At 42.9% G+C, this 21,210-nt stretch overlaps 1 protein-coding gene across 2 annotated transcripts in view; it reads left to right on the forward strand.

Annotated features, from left to right (window-relative positions):
- Window positions 1-21,210, forward strand: part of LOC140211924 (protein unc-45 homolog A-like) — a 48,739-nt gene that overhangs the window by 13,338 nt on the left and 14,191 nt on the right. For both annotated transcript variants that reach the window (XM_072282142.1, XM_072282141.1), the window contains exons 7-16: window positions 1,153-1,321; window positions 3,193-3,363; window positions 4,935-5,106; window positions 6,303-6,603; window positions 8,247-8,341; window positions 10,572-10,713; window positions 11,377-11,517; window positions 15,131-15,258; window positions 18,452-18,518; window positions 19,766-19,879. In XM_072282142.1, coding sequence (XP_072138243.1) covers window positions 1,153-1,321; window positions 3,193-3,363; window positions 4,935-5,106; window positions 6,303-6,603; window positions 8,247-8,341; window positions 10,572-10,713; window positions 11,377-11,517; window positions 15,131-15,258; window positions 18,452-18,518; window positions 19,766-19,879 — 1,500 coding nt within the window. The remainder of the gene's footprint in view (window positions 1-1,152; window positions 1,322-3,192; window positions 3,364-4,934; window positions 5,107-6,302; window positions 6,604-8,246; window positions 8,342-10,571; window positions 10,714-11,376; window positions 11,518-15,130; window positions 15,259-18,451; window positions 18,519-19,765; window positions 19,880-21,210) is intronic.

The raw sequence follows: 21,210 nt of genomic DNA on the forward strand, positions 1-21,210 counted from the left end.
GTCCTGAATAGTGGGAAGTTCACATCCACAGATTTGCTGGGCTGTCTGCACTACTCTGCAGAATCCTGCAATTGAGGGAAGTACAGTTCCCATACCAGGCAGTGATACAGCCAGTCAGGATGCTCTCAATTGTGCCCCTATAGAAAGCCCTCAGGATTTGGAGACTCGTGCTGAACTTCTTCAACCGTCTGAGGTGAAAGAGGCGTTGTTGTGTTTTTTTTCCCCACACAGCCAGTATGTACAGACCACGTGAGATCCTTGGTGATGTGTATACCGAGGAACTTATAACTGTTCACCCTCTCAGCCCCAGATCCATTGATGTCAATAGGGGGTGAGTCTGTCTCTGTTCCTCCTGTAGATAAAATTGTGCAGGAAATGTTGAAACAAAACAATGATAAGTTGAATCCAATAACAAGTTACTTTTCTGAAGTGAAAGTTTCCAAGGTGGTATATGACCATAAGGTATTGGAGCAGAATTAGGCCCTCAATTCCAGTTACTCAAATCAAACTGAAAATACTAGAAAATTTCAGCAGGTCAGGCAGCATCTGTTGAGTGAGAAGCAGAGTTCCTGATTGTGTATCAGATCTGTCCTAGGCCACTTTATGAAAGATTTTTAAAAATAGTGACTTCATTACCTTCAACTTCAGCAGTTCCTCATGACCAAGGTTGACTGTATCCATCTTGTAAGTTTAAAAAATTGTGAGGCACATAAGTAGTCACAGAGTCAAGGAATCTAAAACTAAAGATTTTAGGTGAGAGGAGTAGGATTCAAAAGGGAACCTGAGGGGAAGTTTATCACACAGAGGGTGATGGGTATGTCAAACCAGCTGCCACAGGAGTTGGTAGAGGAAGGTATAATTCCAGCATTTAAAATACACTTACGCAGGTACATGGATAGGAAAGGTTTAAGATATGGGCCACATCCAGGCAAATAGTATTACTATGGGAAGGCATCTTGGTTGGTATGAGCGATTCGGATCGAATGGCAATTTGTAGTCAATCTTACTGCAACAGCCAGGTTCTGTAGTACTTGTCAAGTATCTGGAGGGCATCCAATTTGAGGCAATCTCTAGATTTTGGTACAGAAAGGTGATATTTGTGACACCTTGTTTCTCATCTGAAAGGGTTAACATTTTGATGTTTGTTGATAGGCAACAATGATCTTGCACACAGTAGGAATGGACAGGCTGTGCCGTGTGATGGGCATGGACTATGAGCAGGTTTCCCTGGCGACCTGCAACGTACTGCAGGGTATTTTTGATTCATTGAAAAGTGGAATAAAAAGTGATGTTCGAGGGAAGGAGGAAGCTGTAGTTCTTGGTAAGTGATCTATCTAACATTGATGCAAGTTTTTTTCAGGAGTGATTTCCATTTTCTTCCTTTTGAAGCTTCATCCTCATTATCAACACTGTTTTAGTGGAGTAATTGGCATTAAATTCTTCCATTACTTTTGTATGTACACTCAGTGGCCACTTCATTAGGTGCCTCCTGTAGTACAGAGATACTGTTCTGCACACCACGATTGTAATGCCTAATTATTTGAGTTACTATCACCTTCCTGTCAGCTTGAACCAGTCTGGCTATTGTCCACTGACCTCTCTCATTAACAAGGCGTTTTCACCCACAGAACTGCCACTCACTGGATGTTTTTTGTTCATCTGCACCATTCTCTGTAAAATCTAGATACTGTAGTGTATGAAAATCCCAGAAGATCAGCAGTTTCTGAGATACTCAAACCATCCCCTTCTGGCACCAACAAGCACTTCTTCCCCATTCTGACGTTTGGTCTGAACAACAACTGAACCTCTTGACCACGTCTGCGTGCTTTTATGCATTGTACCTAATCAACTGGCCTCTGTGTGTACTTCCCGGCAATATGCCGATATGTAGGATGCGGGGCTCACTGTCCTGGAGTTTGAGTGTTTTATCATTGAACAGAAACATAGGAAATAGGAGCAGGAACAGCCACTTAACTGTTGATAGGGTGGTTACCCATTCTTTCAGCCTGTTGGTATCCTGTTGTGAAATTTATTTATCCTCTTTGCGGCTCACAACACTGCCAAGTTTTGTGTCATATGCAAACTTAGAAATTGTGGATTGTACCTCCACAATTATTGATCAAAAATGCAACATGCAATCTTCGATAAGAAGCTCTCTTAAGCTCTCTGAAAGTGGAAGAGCATCACAAGATAGTTAACAAGAATGTTATTGAATAAAATTTAACAGTCAACTGAGCAAAATACAAGGAAATGAGACAAAAATCTTGATTGAAGTAGTTTTTTGAAAGAAAAACGAATTGGAGAATTTTATAAAAGAATCTCTGAGCTTTGGCTGTTAAAAGGCACGGCCATCATTTGTGGAGCAAATGAAATTGAAGATGTACAAGAAGTTAGAATTGGAAGTGTTTGTAAGATAGTGGTTGCACAGTTGCAAAGCAGCTAGCATTACGCTTTACACTAAGTGATCAGGATTCAATTTTGCCACTTTCTGTAAGGAGTTTGTACGTTCGGCCCGTGACTATGTCGATTTCCTCTGGATGCTCCGGTTTCTTTCAAAAACATACGGGTTAGTGTTAGTAAGTTGTGGACATGCTGTGTAAGTGCTGAAAGCTTACAGGCTGCCCCCAGCACATCCTTGCACTGTTTTGGTTGTTAATGCAAACTATGCATTTCACTCTGTTTTAACATAGAAAATAGGTGCAGGAGTAGGCCATTCGGCCCTTCGAGCCTGCACCGCCATTTATTATGATCATGGCTGATCATCCAACTCAGAACCCTGCCCCAGCCTTCCCTCCATACCCCCTGATCCCCGTAGCCACAAGGGCCATATCTAACTCCCTCTTAAATATAGCCAATGAACTGGCCTCAACTGTTTCCTGTGGCAGAGAATTCCACAGATTCACCACTCTCTGTGTGAAGAAGTTTTTCCTAATCTCAGTCCTAAAAGGCTTCCCTTTTATCCTCAAACTGTGACCCCTCGTTTTAATGTTTCAATGTATATGTGACACATAAAGGTGATCTTTAAAATAGGTTTTTAAAAAGTTTTGAATTCCAAGGTTGAGGCATTGTTAGTCCGAGAGATAAAGGAGTGAGTGTAAGGTTACTGCCAGCAGATCTCTGAATGACATTTTGGAAGACTGGGGTGATTAAATGTGTCCTCACGTTTGATAATTGACAGTCTTTGACCTTTAGATCCCATGAAGGAGATGAAAATGATGGTGCAACAGCTAATAGAGATGCTAATTCAGTGTGATGTCTCTACGCATGGTCGAGAAAATTCCATTAACCTCCTGATTAAAAACGTCCCACGTAAATCCTTACGGGACCCAAACAACTCCATGACAATTTGGGTCATTGATCAGGGTAAGTCAGCGCTGAAGTTATTGCATTAGTTAAATTGTAAGCAAAGTTTCTTGAGTTAATGTCATTAACAGATTCTGGTGTCCTGACTTTGAATTTATTTATTGGCAGTTCGTTACTAGACACACAAAACTCTAAACAGGATAAACAATGACTGAAAAATCAGCAGAATGGTTCATGAAAATCTTGTCTCATAAGTCAGTTACGATAAATGTGATTCTGATAAATCTGATTTAAAAGAAAAATAAACAGTGTTGGGAGTTATTAGCAGACCAGTGAGTGTCTAGGGAAGAGGAAAATGGAGTTAACTGTTCAGGTTGACATGTTGACAGAACAGATTTGAGGTAATGAGCTTTGAGAACTCAGCAGTCTGAGCTCAGCAACAGCTTGTGGAAACCACTGTCTAGATTTTAGTATGGTTTATCGGATTTGGTAGGAAGGAGGTTAAGAGAATTGGTGAACACGGTATTTAAAGCCAAATGCCCAAGAGGCAAACTTGTAAAAACAAGCACTTCTGACTTGTAGTGAGGAATTGACATCAATTGACCTTCAAAATGAGCTGGCCAAGCCATTTAAATATCTTTCCCAATCCAACAATCTGTGAGTGCACTGGGGAGTTGCCCACAAGACCAGGGCTTGTCAGGCTGTGTCCCTATTGAACTTAACCAACAAAATGTGATTTCAACTAAATATAAACTGGTTTTGCTGTCAGATCTCCTTTAGGCATATGTTTTTTTTTGCACTATTTGTCTTTTGCACATTGTTTGCTTGTCAGCCTTTGTTTATATACAGTATTGTTCAAAAGTGTTTCGCACCTGTATATAGCTGGGTGCCTCAGGCCTTTGCACAGTACTGTAGTGATTTTACGTATTGCACTGTACTGCTGCTGCTGTTTAAAAAAAAACAAATTTCATGATGTACGTGAGTGATGATAGATGTGATTCTGTTATGGGTCTCTATTGTGGACTGAGAGTGGGAAGGTGTTGGGAGAAGGGGATGGGAGAGGGGAGGGAGTGGGAAGCACCAGAGAGACATTCTGTAATGGTCAGTAAACCAATTGTTTGGTTGGTGTCTCAGGGCTGGGTGTGTCTACACCCACACCACCCCTGCCTTTAGCACTCCAGCTCTGCCACCTGCTCCACCCTCGCTATTCCCAATATCCTTTGCTCCTACCAGATTTACAAACTCACTCTCTGCTGCACATTGACAAATACATTACTGTGCACAAGTCTTAAGCACCCTAGATATATATACTCAAAACTTTTGTACAGTACTGTACAATTTCTTGTAAATTCTGTTGTATTCTTTATTTTCCTGTAAATGCCTGCAAGAAAACAAATCTCATATGGTTACATATACATACTTTGATAATAAGTTTTACTTTGAACGTTGAACTTTGCAAGTCAGTCTTTGAGGATTGTGCGGTCTTACTTCACAGCAGGTGCTGTATAATCCACCCACAGAATTCATTCAGCCCAGCAGATCTGTGTTAATACTTGTGCTGTGTACAAAACTCCTTCACCCTTCAGCTCAACCCTGCCGTACCTAAATAGTCCTCTGTCTGCACTGATTAGGAATGAAGAAGATTCTGGAAGTGGCCGGGACAGTGTCTGAAGTTCCTGATAGCCTTCCGGTCACTGACAGTGGTCGGATGAGTGCATCAGTGCTGCTGAACAAACTCTACGATGATCTCAAATGTGATGCAGAGCGAGAAGCCTTTCACAAGCTCTGTGAGGACCATGTCAGGTAGGAACTGTGGTGTCAGTGATAAAAGCACATTATTGGGGCTGAAAGAGTCCGGTTTTCCAGCCCCTGAGGTAAATTTATTTCCCCTCAAATTACATTGTGTGCATTGCAATAACGTTTTGTACTCTGGCTCATAGAAGAAATATCTGATGTGGTTTCCACTCTTGTTTCCTGTACAATGAATCCTGTTGAAGGAGAAAATGAAGGGGCTCACTTCTCACCAGTGAACACATCATTGATCAGATCTCTCCCACCCGTGCAATGTCTTCCATCTTCTAATCCTCCCAGGTCTCCGAGCTTCTTCAGTTCTGTCACCTCACACTTAATCACTCTACCACAGGTGGTTGTCCACCCAGATGCCCGGGCCCTTATCTCTGAAACTCCCTGATAGGAAGGGGAATGGGACTGTGATTGCATTGCTCTGCTGGGACCCAGTGACCTGCTGTATTAGGGTCATAGAACACTACAACACAGAGAGGCTCTTTGGCCCATCCAGTCCATGCCAAAAGTCTTTTTGTAATGTGTATTTTGAGAAAGCAGGTGCGGCCGTGACAGCCTTTGCTGCAGCGCACTTGGGGTTGGACTGAACCTTTAGGCTGGATTGGGCCCAGGCCCAAGAGTGAATAATGAACCGATGTTTGGCTGTTTTAAGCGCCGAGCCAGATTAGAAAGATTAAGGCTTCAAGAGCAAATGACGAACTGGTGTTCAGCTCACTTCTCCGTGAGGCTGTGCTTATCTCAGCGTTGAACTGACTGCAGCTTTGGCTTCCAGCCATTTGTACTCATCTCAGTGCGGAACTTGGTTCCGAGGCTGTGGACTTACTTTCGGGCACTCTGCAGTTTATGTCTTGTAGATTGCTTGTTTGCATTTTCTTTCTGTTTGCACAATGTGTTTTTTCTTTTTCACACTTGGGATGTTTGACTGTCTTTGTGAATTCTATTGTGTTTCTTTGTTTTGTGCCTGCCTGCATGAAGAGAAATCTCAAGGTTGAATGTGTTTTCCCCCGAGAGGCTATTCCCCCACCCCCCTTCCCTGCTGAAACCGTAACCGTATACAACTGGTACACCTGTCATAGAGGGGTCTTACACCGCTCAGTGTAAGGACAGGGTGGGGGGGGGGTGTTTCACCCCCAGTGAAAAAATAATAAATTGCAGAATTCTACTTACTTTTAATATTGGGAATTTCTTGTGTGTAGGGGCCGCTTTGAGTCTCCGGGGATGGATGGGAAGCTGCAGGCTATCCAGACAGTCTCCACCCTGCTGCAAGGACCCTCGGAGGTTGGCAACCGTGTGCTGGAAATGAGTGGTATATTGGAATGCATGATAGCCCTGTGCAGCTCAGAGAGGGAGATCGACCAGCTGATTGCCGTGGAAGCACTGATCCACGCAGCGGGCAAGTCAAAGAGGGCTTCTTTCATCACTGCCAATGGGGTGACCCTACTGAAGGACATCTACAAGAAGAATGAGAGTGATCAGATCAAGATTCGAGCACTGGTGGTAAGTCAAAGCTAGTTCATTAGGTGGGAAGTCAGGGATGAAAAGGTTACAAGAAGGGGTTTACTCCATCTTGTTTGTGCTGCTCTAGTGTGTTGTGTGGGTGGTTCAGTGAGTAATGAAGCTGCATAAACCAGGAGGCCCTGCTCTGAATAGTGAGCCAGTCACTCCCTGGGTGACAAAATGGTGTCCAAGGGTTGTTGCCTAAGTACAGGTCTTATGACCAGTATTACAGAACAGAATACCTCGTTTTCTCAGTCTGTTCAAAGTTATCATCAAAGTATGTATATGACACCATATGCTACCCTGAGGTTCATTTTCTTGCAGGCATTTCACAGTAGATTCAGAGAAACACAATAGAATCAGTGGAAAAACTACACACAAAGACAGGCAAACAACCAATGTGGAAAGAAGACAAACTGAGCAAATATAAAAAAAAAATAAAAAATGAAACAAAAAGAAGCAATAAATAATATTGAGAGCATGAGTTGCAGAAAGCATAGGTTGTGGAATCAGTTCAGTGTTGTTTGAGTGAAGTTATCCACTCTGGTTCAGGAGCCTGATGGTTGAAGGGTAATAACTGTTCGTGAACCTGCTGGTATGGGACCCAAGGCTTTTGTACCTCCTTCCCGATGGCAGCAGCGAGCAGGATTAATAGGATTATTAATGGGAACTTGCTGTTTGCAGATAGCTCTCACTCGTTTTACGCAATGACCATGAGTACATTTTCAAATAGGCATGCTTCAATAACTGGCAAAAGTTTTGGAATGTCTTGTGATGTGAAAGGCTCTGTTTAATATTGAATTGTGTCAAATTTGTCTGCAATACCCCTTGTATTTTAGTAATATCTAAGACTTGATTCTAGTTTTGTCTTGGAATAAGGACCATTTGCTGGTCAGACCTTACTTAAAGTTAGTCCTGACGAAGGGTCTCAGCCTGAAATGTCGACGGTACCTCTTCCTAGAGATGCTGCCTGGCCTGCTGCGTTCACCAGCAACTTTGATGTGTGTTGCTTAAAGTATTGTGGATAGTTTTGGGCACTATATCTAAGAAAGGATATGCTGGCATTGGGGAGGGTCCTGAGGATGTTCAGGAGAATGATCCAGGGAATGAAAGGGTTTGAGGGGTGTTTGGGTCTGTACTTGTGGGAGTTTAGAAGAATGTGGGGAGATCTCATTGAAACCTATCGAATATTGAAAAGACTAGATAGAGTGGACATGAAGAGGATGCTTCCTATAGTGGATGGAGTCTTGGAGGGTAGAACTGAAGGGTGTCCCTTTAAAACAGAAATGAGGAATTTCTTTAGCCGGAGTGTAGTGAATCTGTGGAATTCATTGCCACAGACGACTGTGGAGGCCAAGTCGTTGGGTATATTTAAAGCAGAGATGATAGGTTCTCAATTAGTAAAGGCATCAAAGGTTACAGGGAGAAGGCAGGAGCAGGGGTTGAGAGGGATGATAAATCAGCCATGATCGAATGGTGGAGCCTGTGGTTATTGAAGCACCGTTCTGTGCATTGCTGAACCCTGTTACATGGAGGAAAATTTGAATTTTGCTCCTGCCCTCCATAGACAGGACATGCCACTGCTTTGCTTTCACCTGTAGATGTCAAGCCTGTGAATTACCTGATGTCTGTCCTGCCCTCAGGGTCTGTGCAAGGTGGGGTCAGCAGGAGGAACGGACTGCAGCATGAAGCAGTTTGCTGAAGGATCAACCTGCAAGTTAGCGAAACAATGCCGAAGGTGAGTTGGCTTCTGATGCCATGAGGTCACTGGTGATACTGAGTACCATTTACAGGAATGAAAGAGCACTGACACTCAGAACAGATTAATCACTTATTTTTCATGCTTGTTGAGGTATAGGTGGGGCAGGTTCTTAGCCTGAAACATAGACTGTTTTTTACCCTCCATGGGTGCTGCCTGACCTGCTAAGTTCCCCCAGCATTTTGTCTGTGCTCTGCCTTTGGTGTCCCTCCTCCTTCCCTGTCTTCCATGATCCACTCTCCTGTTTTATCAGATTCCTTCTTCTCCAGCCCTTTACCTTTTCCAGCTATCATCTCCCAGCTGCTTACTTGATATCCCTCACCTTCAGCTGGCTTCACCTATCACCTGCCAGTTTGTGCTCCTTCACCTCTCCTTACCTTCTTATTCGAAGGTTCAAAGGATCATTTGTTATCAAAGTATACAACTCTGAAATTCTTCAATTCTCCGGGTAGCCATGAAACCAAGAAAGAGAAGAGAGGCAGCAAGATCATCAACACCCAAGATCCCACCTCCCCGCAAAAAAGAAAATGAACAAAGATGGAACAGGCACATTGATCCCCAAATCCCTGTACAAAAAAAACCCAAGAAAACCCGGTGAATAAACATAGAATATAAAAACTATAAGACTGAAGAAAGAGTCTAGAGTCCAAAGTCCAAATCCAAAACACAGAAAAAACCTGGACAACTCTCTGCGCAGTGGCAGGCTCTACGCTCTCCAGTATAGAGTAACCGATCAAAAGGTAACCAGAGGGTGCTCACCCTTGACACTGGTTTTGATGTTTCAATCTCCCTAGTCACTTTAATCAGCAAACAATGGAAGCTATAACCGGCGAAATGGTGCCAAACATTGACTTGTGACCTGTCCTGCAGCCTGCCCGCTATGAGGTTCGTGCACACTGCCTCTGCCTTTTGGAATCCTCTCGGAGACTGCAGAGCACTGGGACACCCAAACGATCTCCAAACTTCTGCACTTGCCTTGATGTTTCAGTCACCTTTGTTGCTTTAATCGGTGAGCAATGGAAGCTACGATTGGCGAGATGGAATCAGACATTGGCTCACGTGCCATCCTACAGCCTTCTAGCCATGAGGTTCGGTCACGCTGCCTCTGCCTCCCGGAATCCTCTCAGAGAATGCAGAGCGCTGAAACACCCAAACGATCTCCAAACAACAAACACAGGTTCCAGCAGTTCCAGAGTTACATTCAAGTTGAGAAACAAACATAAAAGACATGAAAGAAGTGAAAAAGATGGTTTCATGATCTATCCACAAGATGTTGACCAAAGGAGTATTGTACGCAGGCGCTATCTTGACCAGGAGTATCCCTGGGTAAAGAATCTCAGCCCAAAATGTCTACTGTTTATTCCCCTAAACAGATGCTGATTGACCTGCAGACTTTCGATGGGGGCACACTTGAGCAATGTGAAATTTATAGTAAACTGTAGTAAATAGTATGTACAACAGAACAGTCAATATAGCTTAGAAATACAATTGTATGGAAGTTCAATTCCTGCTGCCATCTGTAGGAGGTTTGTATGGTCTTTCCGTGACTGCATGGCTTCCCTCTGGGTGCTCCCGTTTCTTCCCATGTTCCAAAAAAGATGTATGTGCTAGGGTCAGTAAGTTGTGATCATGCTGTGTTGGCGCTGGAAGCATGGGAACACTTGCAGGCTGCCCCCAGCACGTCCTCAGACTGTGTGGATCATTGATGCAAATGACACATTTCTCTATATCTCTCAATACACATGTGACAAATAAAGCTAATCTTAAAAATCTTAAATTTGTGAGGTGATAAACTCAAAATGCTGGAGGAACTTGGCAGGTCAGGCAACGTCAATGGAAATGAATAAGCAGTTGATGTTTTGGCTGAGACACTTCGTCGAGTCTGGAAAGGAAGGGGGATAAAGCAGAATATGTAGGTGGGGGAAGGGAAGGAGTACAAGCTGGCAGGTGATAGGTGAAGCCAGGTGAGGTGAGGTGAGGGGAAGATGGGTGGGGGAGGGAGGTAAATGTTGGCTGTTTATTCCTCACCATTGATGCTACCTGACCTGCTGAATTCTTCCAGCACTCTGTGTGTATTGCTGTGGAATTCCAGAATCTCTTGTGTATATTGTCTACGAGGTGATGTGGTTTTGGGAGGTCAAATGCAAGAGAAAGGAGTGGATGGTTTAAAGGCTGCCTTTTGATCTCACTGCTGCTTTATCTTATCCAGATGGCTGTGCAATGACTCAATTCAGTCCAGCACACGGCGCTGGGCGACAGAGGGACTGGCCTATCTGACCTTTGACGCTGACGTGAAGGAAGAGTTTGTGGCTGATCAGCCTGCAATGCATGCTATGTTTGAGTTGGCAAAGGTACGTCTCCGAGTTAGTGCCATACATACGGAGGGATAGAATGTGCATGTGGTTAATGATCTGTATCCCTGCCTTTGGCAATCCTAGCTGGATTTATAGAGAGGATTGTGACCAAGTTTAACCCTTTAGAGGTGTTTGATCTGTTTGGCTCTCTGAAAAAATTTGGAGCTGGTATTCCAGTTATGTTGTCACCTCAAGTCAGCCTCATGACGTGGGGTCCATTTGACCCATTAGACCCTGGGTTTGGAGGAAATGTGTCACCAACATTCCACTCTTTGTTTAGAGGTAGAGCATCGTAATTGGCTCTTCTGGCCCAACGAGCCCATGCTACCCAACCACGCCCTTGTGACCAATTAACCTATGTCTTTGGAATGTGGGAGGGAACTGGGGCACCCAGAGGAAACTCTGTGAGCACAGGGAGAATGTATAAACTCCTTACAGACATGGGTGGAATTGAATCCAGGGCCTGGTGCTACAATAGTGTTACGTAACTGCTGTGCTACCATGCTGTCCTTTATTGGCCTTATTGGAAAATCTTTACATGCATACACGGGTGTAGAGATGGACATTCATTGTTTAAATGTACATTGACAGCTGTTTCTTGATACCTGTGGAATAGGATGTATGTCCGTGTAACAATCCCTTGCCTCTCTCCTTCTCCAGTCAGAAGATAAAACTGCCCTCTTTGCAGTTGCTTCCACTCTTGTAAACTGCACCAACAGCTATGACAAGGAAACGCCTGACCCACAGCTGCTGGAACTCGCTAAGTATGCCAAGCAGCATGTCCCGGAGGAGCACCCTAAGGTATGGCACAATCCCGGGATGACGTGGCTTAGCCATTGTGCCTCAGAGCCAGAGGAATCTACAGGCATGAGAGTCATTTGACTCCTCAGGTTTCTGCGCCACTGAATGGGTTCACTGCTGACCTATTTAGTTCCACGTTCTTTTCTGATCCCTTTACATCCTGATTCCTTAAAACTGTCATGCCAGCTTTGGATAGACACACCAATAAGGATCAAAGGTCCTTTAGGTGCTAATTTGCAAATATTGTCAACTCTCTGAGTTTATTATTGTTTGAAAAGCAACCAACAACAGGGGTGAGTTTGGCAGTCCAGTCGGAGGCAACTGGAGTCACTTGTGTCTCCTATGGAATGGTGGTGTGAGCAAGCATTGGCTAGCAGATAACACATCCACGTCAAAACAGAAAGGTACTTTATTCATGTAGAGTTGTTTATTCCTCTGCCATCTGCTTAGCAGTATTTCACTCACCTTTTTATTATCCTTAGGAAGGGAAAAATTATAGCTATTAGTCTGTCTGAGGATGCAGAACTTGCATCGAGCAAGTGAAAAGATCCAAATGAGCCCATAGAAACCAAGAGGGGCTTGGATTATTATATGCCAGACATCTCAGAACAGTTTCCATAGTGAATTGCTTTCAAATGTATTGTAACAGTGCCCATAAATAGCGACATAGTCGGCGACCAATTGATCTATTCCTGGCATTGTATGAAGTTATACATCCTGTCTCCGCACGATGCGGGTTAATGTCAGTACCTCTGTGGGTTGCATATTCATACTTGGGCCTGTCTCTGAGTCAGCTGGCTGTGCTTTCAATCTCTGTGCCAGGGGCTTAAGTAAGTTGGCACTGCAAGTTCCGCTCTGAGGAGCTGCTGCACAGTCAGAGTTATGAACTTTGGGAAGAGAAATCAAACAGGAACTCTGTCTACTTTCTGAAGGGTATGTAAAATATCCCAAAATGCTGCTTTGAAGAGTTTGTCATTACCAATTAACTAGACTCTGAAAACTCGCACTCATTCTTCAATCACACTTTATTTAATTGTGCACAAAGCAAACAGCATGGCCCCTGTCACCAAACTGTTCTGAAGTTTGAACAAAGAATTGCAAATTTTGTACAGAAATTGGCGAGTTCGATACAGATATTGAATATAGAAACTTCGTGCACTTCTGAATCCCATCATTTGCATATTAAGAACCAATCACAGTACAAAATTTGGGTGTTAAATCTGTGTTAAAGGTGAATAATACTTGATAACTGTTCAATAGTAAGTTTTGCCCTGGAATCCTTTGTGTGTCTTGGTGACCTTGGTTCCTGGGCAAGGACAGAAAGGCTGTGCCAAGAAGAGTCGGGCTTTCAAGGGCCACGTTCAGCCTGAATGACTACACTGTCAGCTTAGAATCTTGGCTCTTGCTTTACTGAACCTCCACAAACAGAAAAGGCCGTACAATATGTCTGTGCTCTGTTCTGTTAGCACACTATTTTAACCCTTATCTTGCAGCAACTTCCAAAAGTCCATCAGGTTGAGGTGAAAGATATTTCTGTTAAATGATATGAAGGAGAAGATTGGAGAGGTGCTAACCGTGGCTGTGGCATTATTAAAAATGAGGCATAATTCTAAGGAGGGATGTATAGGGAGGATGTCAGAAGTAAGTTTTATATTGCATGGTGGATGCATGAAATGCACTTCTGGGCGTAGTGATAGAGGTAAATACATTTAATTAACTCTTGGATAGGCACACTGATGAAAGAAGAATGGAGGGCTATATGGGTGGGAAAGGTTCGACTGGTTAAATAGGTCAGCACAACATTGTGGGCCAAAGAGCCAGTTTTATGTTCGAAAAAGAGAGAAAAGGATAAATGGCTAATTGCAGGCTAGCTATTTTCACTTAGTTGTTCGGCAAATTATTGGAATGAGTTCTGAGTAATATCTATAAACTTCATTTTTGAAAGACACTGTTTAATTGAGGAGAATCACCGTAAGTTTGTAATGGGAAGGTGAAGTCTGACAAACAATTAAAGGACTGTTCAGAACACTTGTTTATGGACTGCGTGGATTTTAGTGAAGTTGTTCAACCACTTTCTCCACTATACTGGAATAACTATCCCTTAATCAGCATTACCAACAGAGCAACACACACAAAATGCTTGAGGAACTCAGCAGATCAGGCAGTATCTATGGAAAAGAGTATACAGTCAGTGTTTTGGGCCAAGACCTTTCATCAGGACTGACTTGAATCATGATGAAGGGTCTCAGCTGAGTTCCTCCAGCATTTTGTGTGTATTGCTTTGGATTTCCAGCATCTGCAGATTTTCTCATGTTCTTGATTACCAACAGAGACTGTTTGGTTAATGTTGTATTGTTATTGTTAAGAGTTTGCTTGCACAAGTTGGCTGCTGTATTTCCGACCTCATTGTCTGTAAAACACTTTGATTGATGAAAACGTAAAAACACACTGGCACTGTGAGCAACTTTAATTTTACTTATTGCGGTCTTCAGAAATCCATCTCCAGGATTTTATCTTTAACTTCTAATTTCAGAACTTCTTAATGCTCTCTTATAAACATTCTACTTTTAAAGTAAAAATATTTGAGGTAAACTGGTAAATTGGTTTATGATTGTCACATCAATTGAGGTACAATAGAAAAACTTTGTTCTGCATGCCGTCCACACAGATCATTTCATACATCAGTACATTGAGGTAGCGCAAGGGAAAACTTGCAGAAATACGGAACGAGGTGTTAGCTACAGACAAAGTGGAGAATAGGCAGGTAATAAGGTGCAAAGTCATAATCAGGTAGGAGGTTCCTCTTATTATATTACAGGAGCATTCAGTAGTCTTGTAACAGTAGGAGAGAAGCTGTTCTTGAGCCGTATCTTCTGCCAAATGGGAGGCAGAAGAAGAGAAAATGCCCAGGGTGGTTGGGGTCTTTGATTATGCTGGATGCTTTACTGAGGCAGCAAGAGTGTAGACAGTCCATAGAGGAGAGGTGGATTTCTGTGATGTGCTCAGCTGTGTCTGTATCTCTGCAGTTCCTTGTGCTGTCAGACATACCAGTTGCCATACCATGCTGTGATGCATCTGGAAAATTGGTGAAGGCACATGCCAAATTTCTTTAGCTTCCTGATGGGTGAGATGGATGAGGAGAATCTGGGTAAAATTCAGAGAGTTCCCCACTCCAACTACGTTTAAAGCTGAAAACCTTTCTCAATTTCTTCCTCAAAATGCTGGACGAACTCAGCAGGCCAGGCAGCATCTATGAAAAAGAATATAGTCGACGTTTCGGGCCGAGACCCTTCAGCAGGACTTTTTTCCAGTCTTGCTGAAGGGTCTCAGCCGGAAATGTTGACTGTACTTTTTTCCGTAGATGCTGCCTGGCCTGCTGAGTTCCTCCAGCATTATGCGTGTGTTGTATGGATTTCCAGCATCTGCAGAATTTCTTGTTTGTTAATTTCTTCCTCATTTTTTTTTTTGATGATCATAATTTGTATTTAAAAAAAAATCTCACCAAGTAAACCAATCTCTTAGTATTAATTTGGGATTATTTTTCTCTAAAATGATGGTTGCTAAGAAAATTGAAAGCAGATTCAGCAAGACTGTAACATTTTCTGAATTGTAGGATAAACCCAAGTATGTGGGGAAACGGATTGGGAAACTGCTGAAGGCAGGTGTGGTATCTGCACTGGTATGCATGACTAAGAGGGAGAGTCCTGTCCTGACTGATTCTTGTAAGGAGATGATTGCTCGGTGAGTATGATTAACAATTGTTGTTACGTAGATGATATACACAGGGATGTATAGATTATTTCATAGGCAGGCATGATTCACATTTCACCAAATGTAAGCTATGAGTTATTTGATTAGTGTGACGGTATCATAAGTCTGCCTGAGCCACTGCAGCAGGTGGGAGAGAACTTCCATTCTGATGTTTTTCTGAATTCTACTGGAGTCACAGGAATCCTCTACAACAGGGGTAGGCAACCTACGGCCCGTGGGCCAAATCCAGCCCGTGAAGGTATTTTGACCGGCCCGCGAGCAATTTTTCCTTAGTCTGAATGTTTCACGCGACCACACTGATGGATATGCATGGCGTCTTTTTACACTGGCCCCAGGTTCCGTTTTGTTCCAAACCAAACACTGGTATACATGAATGACGGGAAGGCAGACTACCTCATTAATATGTATTAGATACTCCATGCACGCGCAGGTTTTCAGATGGGATCATTCAAATTTGTAACCAGAAACAGCGTCACTGTGTTTTAACAAGAAATCCACACTAAATATCCAGATAGTTACATGTGCTACCATACTTGTTAAATAACTCGTGTTTTGAAATAAAATCAAAGAAAAAAATTCCAATGGCAAAGAATGCAAAAGGCAGGAAGGTAGACACTGAATGCGGAAAAGCAGTGAAAATGAAGGAAATACCCGTGCCAGCTACGAAGTCTCAAAACAAATTGCAGAAAAGATGAAGCCTTTTACAAATGGAGAGTCTGTCAAAGAATGTTTTCTGGCAGTGGTGGATATTGTTTGTCCTGAAAGGAAATCTTTGTTTGCATCTATCAGCCTGTCAGCAAGAACGATCACACGGTGAGTTGAAGAAATGTCAGCAGATGTTAAAAGTTGTTTAAGGGATGCCTGCAACGAATTGCATTTTTTTTTTCAATTGTGCTTGATGAGAGTACAGACTTGAGAGACACTGCTCAATTTGCAGTGGTTGTGCAAGGAGTAACCTCAACTTTTCAAATTTTTGAAGAGTTTATTCAATTAATTCCTATGAAGGACACGGTTACTGGAGCAGATGTTTTTGAAGCTTTGCTGAAAATGATGTCAGAAATGAAACTTAATGTGTCAAAGCTAATTGGCAGCACAACTGATGGGGCACAATGGTGGGACAGAAAAACTAAACAGTTCTTTGGTTACTAATTGGCATCCTTGGTTTAGCACAAATGATTTTCTAGCATGTGTTACTCATTAATTTGAGGCAAAACATAACTAGATGTATTTAAATGGATAATTCCCATATTTCAAGTTTTTTATGGCATTTATCTGGTCGACCGTCCGCTCATTAATATGCAATCTGGCCCACAGGCAAAGAGGTTGCCGACCCCTGCTCTACAACAACCTATAGTGAGCAGGTTATGAACATTAATAGAGCTAGCATTTCCTGGAATGGTTCTTCTAGTGCTCTCATGCCGTCAGTACTTCAGGCAATGCTACTGCTGTGAGCTTAACTTCTGGATTATGGCTTCAATGCTGAATAAAAGTAAAATTGTTCCTCTGACTGTGCAGCACTCCTTCAAACCATACCGAATTAGAATCGGGTTTGTTTTCACTGATGTGTGTTGTGAAATTTGTTGTTTTGTGGTAGCAATACAGTGCAAGATATGAAAGTTACAGAACAAAGTAGTTCAAAAGAGGGAAAATGAGGTAGTGTTCACGAATCAATCAGAAATCTGATGGCAGAGGGAAAGAAGCTGTCTCTAAAATGGAGTGTGTGAATCTTGAGGCTCCTTTACCTCCTCTTTGATGGTAGTAATGAGAAGAGGGCATGTCACGGACACGGAGGCTCCTTCACGATGGATGCTGCTTTCTTGAGGCATCAACTTTTGAAGATATCCTTGATGGTACGGAAAGTTGTGCCTATGATGGAGCTGACTGTACGTCTACAACCCTCTGCCCGTCCTTTGATCCCAGGAGACAGGCTCAGGGACCAGGACTTGACCCAAATCTTTGTGAATGAAAGATGCAAGCTAACAGCTTTTACCAACTCACCTGACCAGATTATTATTCAAAACTGTACAAACTAACATAAAACGCATGCAAACTAATATAAATACACTGCGGCCAGTACATTTTGGCCCAATTAAGCAGCTGCCCCAGTTAGGTGCATCAAAAATCAAACTTACTAAAATTAGTGAAAATAGTGAAAACAAAAATTCCAATACTTGAAAAAAAAAGACATCTTCAAGAAAGCACAATAATAACTCCATACTTATTCTTGTCCAGTTTGAACACCTCACAGCCCCCATCCCTCTCCCCAACTGAGGGTGATGAACTCTTCACTTTCAAACACTAGGACATTCCATCTTTAATTACCCACAAAGATTACATAGAATATGATCCACCCCTCAATGTAGTTACAATCATATTAAGAAATAAACAGAAGTATTTACATGTCTCTACCTTAAATACAAACAATGTATACACATTTACACATCCCCATTACTAAAGAAATGGAGTATTCCACTGTGTATGGAGGGAAAGTCACTATAAAGCCAACCCAAGCCCATTGGCTCCGTTTAGGGCCCGTTATGAGCATACACCAGAGAAGGCGTTGAAGTGTGTCCATTCTGCGTAACAACAGGCACTGTCTGTTTACATGTGAACGTGTGTATGTAAGGAATGAGTTTACTGAATGCTCTCTGTCACAGTCTCTATTCTGGATTGAGAGTGGGAAGGGGGCAGGGAGAGGGGAATCATGGTTGGGAAAAGGGGAAGGGAGAGGGGAGGAGCGGGAAGCACCAGAGAAACATTCTATAATGATCAATAAACCAATTGTTTGGAATCAAATAATCTTGCCTGGTGTCGTAGGGCTGAGAGCGTCTGCAGCTGTCTGTCACCTGTTCCATAGTTCCTCCCTGGCCATTTGATTTACAAACTTGCTGTCTGCTCCGCATTGACAAATACAGTACTGTGCAAATGTCTTGGGCACCCTAGCTATGTATACAGTGTGTGTGTGTGTGTGTGTGTATATTCTTTAAATTGCAATTTGTAGTATATTGGAAGTATCATGCTGTATGTTGCCGCCAGAGAACAATTTTCATGACATAAATCTGTAGTAATAAACCTGATTCTAAGTCTCCATCTTGGAAACTGAGGAGCAGCAGATCTTTCTGCCCTGCAGGACTGACAGTTTCATCTCCCTTCTGTGTTTCAGAGTATTCCTGGCTTTGGTGGAGGCTCCTGAGGACCGTGGAGTTGTGGTAGCTCAGGGAGGAGGGAAGGTGAGTCAGCACCAAACACCTTATCTTTCCTTCAGTGTTCATCTTGATAGGGACAATGAAGACAATGGGTAGAAGATGCCTGAGAATGTATCCTCTCGTGTTTGGAAGCAATGGCACAGGGAACCCACAGTCCTGGCATATCTTTCCAATCATAGGTAAAGATGAAGATTAAGGATTTGCTTTATTTGTCACATGTACATCAAAACATACAATACAATGAAGTGTTTGTGTCAATGAACAACACGTTCCAAGGATGTGCTGGTGCAGCCGTAAGCATCGCCACGCTCCCAGTGCTAACTACTAACTAACCTTAACCCGTACTTCTTTGGAATGTGGGAGGAAACCAGAGCACTTAGAGGAAGCCCAGTCTTGTACAAACTCCTTACAGACAGCGGCGGGAATTTAAATTACAATCTTTCGATCACGGGCGTTGTAAGGCCTTACGCTACAGCTGGTAATGTATTCTAAGTCTGGCATCCCAGCAGCCTTGAACTCTTCCTTTCACCAAGAGTTAGAGGATAATAGTACGCCATGGTAGTGACACTACTACAGCTCGGGGCATTCCAGAGTTCAGTGCTGTTCTGTAAGGTGTCTCTGTACGCGGAATGCATGGGTTTTCTCCGGGTTCTCTGGTTTCCTCCCACAGTATGAAGACTTACCTGGTAGGTTACTTGGTCATTGGAAATTGTCCTGTGATTAGGTTAGGGTTAATTGGGTTTGTTGGAGGTTGCCGGGGCGACATGGCTCAAAGAACCAGAAGGGCCTGTTTAGTGCTGTACCACTAAATAAATAAATAAGTAGTTTTCAATAAAAAGGATTGGGAATTAAATAGAAATTGCAGCACAGAAATGGTGTTTTTTTTTTATCCCAGTTGGTCCATGACGTGTTTATGCGGCACAAAGGTACCTTCTTACCTCTGTTTCATGCTTTAAATACATCTTCCGTTGCTTTCTCCTTCATGTGTTTGTTGTGCTTTCATTTAAATCAAATTCTGTCAATTCCCCTCAAAGCTCCCTGTGAGTCCAGGTTTCTCATGCTCCCCACAATAGGTAAATCAGACTGATTGAAGACTACCTGGTGTTTGCTGTTCCTGAGTTTTGATTCTTCCCATGTGGAAATGGTTCTTCAGAGGGATGGCTGTGCCCATCTGACAAGTACAGTGGCCAGTATTAGATCTACCTGTCACTGTGACTGTGTTGATGGTTTTGTTCAAGCTGACCTGAAAGTCTTCTTCCTCAATCCCACAGGCATTGCTCCCTCTGGCATCAGAAGGCACCGAGGTTGGTAAAACTAAAGCTGCCCAGGCACTGGCAAAGATCACAATCACCTCAAACCCAGAGATTGCTTTTCCTGGAGAGAGAGTAAGTGCAAAGGTTTTATCTGTTGTACTCCACTAGCTTCATGATAAACTCACCTTTTCTCAACAAAATATTCCTCAGCACAGACCTTTCAGCCCCTTTAGTCCATGCCAATCTATTAATCTGCCATCAGCCTGCGCGGGGACCATAACCCTCCATACCCCTCCCATCTATGTACCTATCCATTTTTGCTTAAACGTTGAAATTGAACCCACATCCACCACTTCTGGCAGCTCGTTCCGTACTCTCACCACCTGAGTGAAGAAGTTTCCCCTTAAACATTCCATCTTCCACCCTTAACCTGTCACCTCTAGTTCTACTCTCACCCAACCTCAGTGGAAAAATCTTGGTTTTACCATATCTACATTCAGCAGAAATTTTAATTTCATGTTAAATGGATGTACCCTTGGAGTTTCCCTGCCAGAACTGGGTTTTGTAGGGTAATATAATCGGTGGGAATGTACATAATTCACAACACCAGCATTGAGTTGGGGTTCACTTTAAGAGGCTGGTCTGACGTGATGACATATTATGTGAAGTTCTGTTACTGTGCTTTTTGTGTTACTGTTTATCTTAAACATAAAAATCCTTACGCTGTTTTATTTGTGAAAATCTACGTTGGTGACCCTGATGCTCTAGGACGATTCTACAGTTACTGAACATGTCGACCAATGCAGCTGCTTTGAAACTGCTGGAGTTTTAGAAGCAAAATGTCGCTAGGGTTAGGGTGAGGCCCAATTTGCACTGCGAGAAGTCTCCGCCAACAACACCTAATTTTTTTTTTTATGGTGGTGTCGCTCAGCAACTCCACGGCTGTGATAATGGTGAGTCTACTAGAACACCTGCCTGAACACGACAGATACTGATTGCTGAAAATTCACCTTTTGTAGACTTTTGGACTATCAGAGTCTGAACTCCTGCCTCAGCAAGTACCTGGACCCTTTGCAACTTGCCTATCTTCACAATAGGTCAATGGCAGACGCAATCTCAATGGCTCTCCACATGGCTTTAGACTACCTGGACAACACAAACACCTATGTCAGGATGTTGTACATCGACTATAGCTCAGCATTTAATACCATCATTTCCACAATCCTGGTTGAGAAGTTACAGAACCTGGGCCTCTGTATCTTCCTCTGCAATTGGATCCTTGACTTCCTAACCGGAGGACCACAATCCGTGCGGACTGGTGATAACATATCCTCCTTGCTGAGGATCAACACAGGTGCACCTCGGGTGTGTGCTTAGCCCACTGCTCTACACTCTATATACCCAAGACTTGTGTGGCTAGGCACAGCTCAAATACCATCTACAAATTTGTAGACAATACAACC

The sequence above is a fragment of the Mobula birostris genome, chromosome 18, assembly GCF_030028105.1.
Source record: "Mobula birostris isolate sMobBir1 chromosome 18, sMobBir1.hap1, whole genome shotgun sequence".
In the NCBI taxonomy this organism is placed as follows: Eukaryota; Metazoa; Chordata; class Chondrichthyes; order Myliobatiformes; family Myliobatidae; genus Mobula; species Mobula birostris.